At 46.0% G+C, this 7,777-nt stretch overlaps 1 protein-coding gene across 1 annotated transcript in view; it reads left to right on the top strand.

Moving 5' to 3' along the window:
* TOX3 (TOX high mobility group box family member 3) overlaps positions 1-5,267 on the top strand; it is a 25,854-nt gene extending 20,587 nt beyond the window's left edge. Inside the window, exons 5-7 of the mRNA XM_015825986.1 lie at positions 2,842-3,069; positions 3,806-3,886; positions 4,560-5,267. Coding sequence (XP_015681472.1) covers positions 2,842-3,069; positions 3,806-3,886; positions 4,560-5,267 — 1,017 coding nt within the window. The remainder of the gene's footprint in view (positions 1-2,841; positions 3,070-3,805; positions 3,887-4,559) is intronic.
* The last annotated feature ends 2,510 nt before the right edge of the window (positions 5,268-7,777 follow it).

Here is a 7,777-nt window from a genome sequence, read left to right as displayed (position 1 = left end):
ATGCTGTATCCCGGCCTGAAGCCCGACTGGAGCGGGTCCAGATAGACTGTTTCCTCCAGGTGTCGAGGGAACTGCTGCGCAACCACACTCTCAACAACCTTCGCCACAAAGCGAAGGTTGGAGACCGGGCGATAGTTAGCCAATACATCTGGGTCCAGGGAGGGCTTCTTAAGGAGGGGCCTCACCACCGCCTCCTTTATGGCATAGATGCTTATTGGAGATCCTTTGTAACTGTTTTTCAAAAGAAGGAAGTTACCGGCATAAGGGTCATCGTGAATAGATTCCTGCCTTATAAATGCAGTCCCTTTGTTTGTCATCTCTGGCTACAGTGCTTTTGACATTTTTCACATGCCACCTTGTTGAGTATTCGTGCTTTTAAAAAAAACCCCGATGCATTTCTTTCTAAAACGCAGCCTTCACCTTTTCATGAGTCTGCTCTCCAGTTTGCTTTCGTCTTTGAGATTAAATGATCACCCCAAAAGAGAGATGACAGGTGGAGAAATAACATCTGAACTTACAGCCATCTGTTTTGGAAACAAATAGCAGGATTTTATACGTGTGTGTTTCTAGCACAGCATCTTATTTTTCTTTGGCTTTCCTTTCCCTGGAGTGGGGAAAACCTTTCCCATTATTTAACCTTAAGCAAACTATATGTAGAGATTAGTAGGCCAGTTCCTGACGCAAACCAGGAAAATTTGCACAGGTAGTGTGGATCTATCAAGTGGCGTTTTTACCAGAATTCTGCCTGTAAGCTACATAGGGGAGCTTCAGAGAGAGATTCACAGGAGCTTATTGAAAAATAACTCTACTCATTGCTGTTTTGACCTGGAAGAATTAACAAAAACATTAGCAACAGCGCGAACAAAAGGGCTGGGAAAGTACAAAGGGTTGCTTCCTCTTTTTTTCACACGGAGTATATCTTATTTCTCAAATGTTACTGGGGTCCATTTGGCACCCAAGGAAGTTTTCCTGCTTAAGATGTTCTAGCTGTAGAATTTCATGTGATAAGCTGGTCCAGAGTCGCCTTGTGGTGAGATGGACAGCAAACAAATTTGAATGAATGAATGAATCAATGAATGAATCAATTACTCAATCAATTAATCAACCAATCAATGAATTTGGCAGGGCAAAAACTGAAAGGAGAGCAGTAGACTTAGGGGCAGCTTGTGAGATGAGATGAACTGGTTTTTTTTAAGGGCTGAAGGAGGTGCCTTCATCTCTACTAGACTTCTGCTCTCCAGTTGGGTCCTGATCCCCTCCAAACATTTGAGGAAAAGGGAAAAAAATAAAGCCGTCCAACTTTGGGGACTCCCCCCCATTGGGGAAGGGGTCTTTCTAAAAGCCTCAAGTGGGATGATAAGAGGGGGTTCTTCAGTGAATGTTTTTAAAGCGAGTCAATATGGATAGTTTGCAATGCATCTATATACAAAGTTTTCGAGGTTTAGTGTCCATTCTGCCAGGTGTGCATGGGTGAGTGTCTGTATTTAAAACAGAGCACCACCTGTACATTGTAAAGTTATTTCCTGGAGCTGCTTTGGAGCTCACCTGTCTGTGGCTGCTGAGAGCAGCTGCATGTGATCTGCACCAGACAGGTTTACAGGTAGTTCTCGATGTACAATCATTTAGCGACCGTTCAGAGTTATACCAGTATTGAAAAAAGTGACTTAGGACCAACCCTCGCCCTTAACAACAGTCGCAGCATCCCCACGGACACATCACCAGAATTTGGGCGCTTAGCAACCAGCATTTATTTAAGGATGGTTGCTGTGTCCCAGGGTCATGGGATTGCCATTTGAGACCTTACAGGATGGTTCCCAACAAGCCGAGTCGAAGGAGAAAACTGGGTTCCTTTAACAACCCTGGGATTGACTTAATCATGGCAGTGATTCGCTTAACCAAAGAAACCAGGCTAGAAAGTGGGAGACTGTGAGTTCTAGTCCAGTCTTAGGCATGAAAGGCAGCTGGGTGACCTTGGGCCAATCAACAGGAGATGGTGAGTTCTAGTCCCGCCTTAGGCATGAAAGGCAGCTGGGTGACTTTGGGCCAATCAGCAGGAGACTGTGAGTTCTAGTCCCGCGTTAGGCATGAAAGGCAGCTGGGTGACTTTGGGCCAATCAACAGGAGATGGTGAGTTCTAGTCCCGCCTTAGGCATGAAAGGCAGCTGGGTGACTTTGGGCCAATCAACAGGAGACAGTGAGTTCTAGTCCCGCCTTAGGCATGAAAGGCAGCTGGGTGACTTTGGGCCAATCAACAGGAGACACTGAGTTCTAGTCCCGCCTTAGGCATGAAAGCCAGCTGGATGAGTTTGAGCCAATCACCAGGAGACTATGAGTTCTAGTCCCGCCTTAGGCATGAAAGCCAGCTGGGTGACTTTGGGCCAATCAACAGGAGACGGTGAGTTCTAGTCCCGCCTTAGGCATGAAAGGCAGCTGGGTGACCTTGGGCCAGTCCCTCTCAGCCCAACTCACCTCACAGGGTTGTTGTTGTTGGAAAATAAGAGATGTATTGGAGATATTTGCTGCCGTGATTTATTTGCAAAAATAATAAAGGGATACAAATCAATTTTTAAAAAAAGATCACGAAAACAGGCCTGTCTCAGGTATCCATTTGCTTAGCAACAGAAATTCTGGCCCCCATGTTGTGTTCGTAAGTCGAGGACTGCCTATAGTTGAACGGAGTTGCAGACCAAGCCCTCAGCTCCCTTTCAAACCTCTGTTTCATGCCAACCCAACGCCTTTATCCAACTCTTTATCCAACCCAACGCCTTTATCCGACTCTTTTTTATCCCGTCTGGCCGCTGAAAGGCCAAGGCTGATGACTTTCCTCCTTTCTGCTCTTAGGCTGCCGGAGAAAAGCGAGCAGCCCCAGATCCTGGCAAGAAGCCCAAAACTCCGAAGAAAAAGAAAAAGAAAGATCCGAACGAACCGCAGAAGCCGGTCTCTGCCTACGCCCTCTTCTTCAGGGACACACAAGCAGCAATTAAAGGCCAGAACCCCAACGCCACCTTTGGCGAGGTTTCAAAAATCGTGGCCTCCATGTGGGACGGCTTAGGAGAAGAGCAAAAACAGGTGAGCGGAAGGCAGGGTAGTTTGGACCTTGGAGTTTGGAGGGAAAGGTGCCAAAGATTGCAATCCATCTAATTAAACAGGGGGGGGGCTGGTCTTTTGGGGAGGGCTTTGTTAATGAGGAAGCAAGCACAGATGGGGACCTGATCAGGCTGCCCGTAGTCTCACCCGAGAAACTCCAATTTAAGATCTACCCAACAGTCTTGAATTTGCGGCGGTAGGATTTTAATGAACCAGTGGATGGGCGGATTAGAAGGGGTTTTTTTTCACCGATGGGAAGTTTGTGGATTGTTGGGCGATAGTGTGCTCCTTGCAGGTGCATGGGTGTGCGCACACGTGCACACACAAACATAGAAACAGGCGCACACGCTTGTACAAAATACGGACTTAAAAAGTTTTTTGTTCTTTTCTATCTCACAAAACGATTTGTTTTATTTTACATAGTTACAGTGTTGACCATGTTAGCAATTGTCCTACTACTATTTCTTCCTCCTCCTCCTCCTCCTCCTCCTCCTCCTCCTCCTCCTCCTCCTCTTCTTCTTCTTCTTCTTCTTCTTCTTCTTCTTCTCCACCTCCTCCTCCTCCTCCTTTTTCCTTGTCCTCCTCCTCTTCCTCTTCCTCTCCTTCCTCTCCTCCTCCTCCCCTCCCAAATAACTGTTCCTCTTAAGCAAGAACTGCTCTATGCTGTGAAGCTTCTGGGCACGAAGGTGTGGTATTAAAACTGTACCATTTTTAACAGGTATATAAAAGGAAAACAGAAGCTGCCAAGAAGGAATACCTCAAAGCCCTGGCAGCCTACAGAGCTAGTTTGGTGTCAAAGGTGAGCTTAACGCCGATTTCAGTTCAATGGATAGGAGCAGTTTTCAATGCGGATTTATTGTCTTTTTCAATCATCTTGTTAAAAGTTTTTTTTAAACAAGTAGCCATCTCATTGCTTGAGGTGTATAATGGGGTCCCTGTTCCTTCCAAAATTACCTGCAAACGCAGAACGAAACCTGTGGGAAAAGGCGGGGCAAGTTGAACAATTAAGAAATTTTTAAAAGTGCGATATAATAGGTTCAACATGTTTAGTTTCTTCAACAAATAAGATCAAGGGAGTGTCATGTAAAGCACTGCAGCAGAATATCCTGTTTTTCTTTTTAAAGACCCTGTAATTCCTTGCTATTGGGGTGGAGTTAAGGACGACCAAATGGAGCCGAGAGTTTCCTGGTCGGATGCCCTTCCTGACACCTACATGGTGTTCACAGCAGACAGTTATTGCGCCCAGAGAGAGAAATAACTGCTGCTACCTAGGATCGAACTCACAGCCTCACAGATTGGGAGGCCAGACCTCTCCCACTAGGCCACCACACCACTCCATCACAGAACGTACTAAGATGAAATACATGAATACTGAGACCAAAGCGGCCTACACTGCATAAATAACCCTAATCTGTAACCCCTAACCCAGATGAGTAGACTTATTGCTGTTGACTTCTCTTTTTGATGCACAGGCTGCTGCCGAGTCAGCTGAAGCCCAGACGATCCGGTCCGTCCAGCAGACTCTGGCCTCTACGAATTTGTCCTCTTCCTTGCTTCTGAACACCCCTCTTTCACAACACGCAACGGTTGTCTCCTCCCCACAGACTCTCCCGCAGTCTCTTCCCAGGGCCATCGCCCCCAAACCTTTAACCATGCGGCTGCCCGGGAGCCCCATCGTTGCCCCCGTCTCGGCTGCCCCCAGTGGGCCTACAAACATGTCCCCCTCACTGACCAGCGCCATGACGACCAGCTTGGCTGCCACGCCGGCTTCGGCCCCCTCCCAAGTCAGCCCTTCTTTGCAAAGCCAGCAACACCAGCTGCAGCAGCTGCAGCAGCTGCAGCTGCAGCAAATGCACCACCAGCAGCTGCACCAGCAGCAGCTGCACCAGCAGATCCAGCAGCAGATGCAGCAGCAGCATTTCCAGCACCACATGCAGCAGCAGATGCAGCAGCAGCTGCAACAGATCCAGCTGCAGCAGTTGCATCAGCAGCAGTTGCAACAGATGCAGCAGCAGCAGCACCCGCCGCAGCCCTCCCCCCAGCAACTTTCCCCGGTTTCCTCGCAGATCACCTCACCAATCGCGGCCATCGGCAGCCCACCCTCCGCCAGCCAGCCCCACCCGTCCCAAATACAAGGCCAGACGCAGACTCCGCTCTTATCGCAGGCCGGCATTTTCTGAAGAGGCGCAAAGTCGGCCGTGCTTTGCATCGCGGAGGAAGCAAAGCGGTGAATCGGGCGGACGCTGCGCATTGCTGATGAGGAGTTATGCAGGAACGCATAACACATAAAGAGACTTCTAAGCTGTCTATTAGATAGGCAATAAAGAACTACAGTGTAGCTGGGTATAATCCTTTAGCTGAATTATAAATATTTGTTTTCCAGGGTTCCTTTCCCTTCCTGCTTCCCTTCCCCCTTCTTCGTTCCCTCCTGCCTTCCCTTCCTCCTTTGCCTTTCCCTTCCCCCTTCTCTTCCCATCCCCCTTCCCTCTCCCCTTCTCTTTTTTCCCCTTCTCTCCCCTTTTCTTCCCTTCCCCCTTCCTCCTTTTCCCTTCCTCCTTCCTTCTTCTCTTCCCTTTTTTCCCTCTTTCCCTCTCCCCTTCTCTTCTTTTCCTCATCCCCTTCCCCTGTCCCCTTCCTTTCCCTTCCNAAAAGAGTGCAGGAAATTTCTGTTAACGTGTATTGCGACCCTCGGAGACCTGGGTGGTTTACAGATCAAGTTGATTGCATTTTATTCTCAGTGAAATCAATAGGGCTTAAACCACATTAATTTCAGTGGCACCCCAAGTCAACATCCAAGGCACTTAATAAAGTTGGAAGGGACCTTGGAGGTCATCTAGTCCAACCCCCTGCTCAGGCAGGAAACCCTATACCATTTCAGACAAATGGCTGTCCAGTCTCTTCTTAAAAACTTCCAGTGTTGAAGCATTCACCACTTCTGGAGGCAGGTTGTTCCACTGGTTAATTGTTCTCACTGTCAGGAAGTTTCTCCTTAGTTCCAGGTTGCTTCTCTCCTTGATTAGTTTCCATCCATCACTTCTTGTCCTGCCTTCAGGCCCTTTGGAGAATAGCTTGACTCCCTCTTCTTTGTGGCAGCCCCTGAGATACTGCAGCCTTCCCAAAAACATTGGGGCAGAGAAGAGATTGACTGGATACCTTCTTGGGTTAGGTGACCCCTTCACCTTCATCACCTCTCCATTCTTAAGACTCCCAATGCTGATAGGATGGAAAAAGGTCTCAAGTTCCCTGACAAATTCACATCAGGAAGAATAGAAATGGCATCAGCCAGCTCAAAGGCATCATACCAGTGCAGACCTTAAGTTCTCAACTCCAAGTCTTCCTCAAACCTGTTTTTTTTTTCTCCCTGGTTCTTCCTAACTTTGGAGTGTACCTCAAAAGTCAAGTGTAGCTAAAGAAAGATTATTGGCGAAGAAATTAAGTTTTTAATTTCATCTGAGAGCATTAAATCTAATTTAGCGATGGCAGTACAAGCCATAAGGCGCCCATTTCTCTATCCTGAAAAGAGACAAGATGGCAGGGATTAAGAATCCTGCTCCAGCACCTGCTGCTTGAGATAGCTGCTTCATTAAATCTAATGTTTGCGTTGACCCTGTTAATTCATGTTTCTTATTTTTTGTTTTTACTTATTCACTTATTTATTTCTCACATTTCTGTAGGGCCAGAATCTAAAGACTCCGGGCGTGTAACAATAATAAAAGGATAAAACAATACAGATATGGAAGCAATGCAAAGAATGGTCTTTAAATCTCAGCTAGGTAATTTCCCACCCTGCAGTTAATGGGGGGGGGGTGCTTCCCTTGAAACAGTCAAGCTTTATTTGGGAATAAGCACTCTTTTGTTTCAGAAAAGAAGCCATTTTTTTTCAAGTCAAAATAATGAACTAATTACGTGCGTGCCTTAGCTCATCCCTTGAATATGTCAACTTTAATCAAAAGTGAGACAAAATAGATAGTTGGAAGATCTTCAACATCAGCATCCTTAACAAATTGACAGACAGACAGAAAATGAGATAGATAGATAGATAGATAGATAGATAGATAGATAGATAGATAGATAGATAGATAGATAGATAGATAGATAGATAGATAGATAGATAGATAGATAGATAGATATACATAGATAGATATACATAGATAGATGATAGATAGATAGATAGATAGATAGATAGATAGATAGATAGATAGATAGATAGATAGATAATGGTGGAGGTTCAGCTTTTTGTTGTTGCATGGTTACCATTCAGTTCAATGGGACTTAACATGGAAGAAAACCCCAAGCATGTGCGAACACACACACAAAACACACACATGTCAATTACAGCTAATTGACTATAGCCATCAACACGCTTGAAAGCTCTTGAAATTCTTATCTTCAACAAATGAAACCCAAAGCATATATGACAGTAATTGTATAGAATAGATGATCTGTAATTGCAGGCTTACATTGCTAGGAAAATGTCACCAGTGATAAGAGTTAATGACAAAGCAAGTCTGTTTCCCTTAGTCTGGGATGAGAAGCAATTCCGCCCATGAATCGATTTCATCTATCCTGCACTTGATCACATGAGATGAAGGGCTGAAAACCCACTGATGATGATCAGTCTTGCGAGGAAATGGGCCTCCTTAAAAGTCAATGAGGGTATCCTGCAATCCAGACTTACCGTAGTTGCAAG

Source organism: Protobothrops mucrosquamatus, unplaced genomic scaffold, assembly GCF_001527695.2.
Source record: "Protobothrops mucrosquamatus isolate PMUCROS unplaced genomic scaffold, P.Mucros_1.0 scaffold2912, whole genome shotgun sequence".
Lineage (NCBI taxonomy): Eukaryota > Metazoa > Chordata > Lepidosauria > Squamata > Viperidae > Protobothrops > Protobothrops mucrosquamatus.
This window is presented reverse-complemented; position numbering and strand designations above follow the sequence as displayed.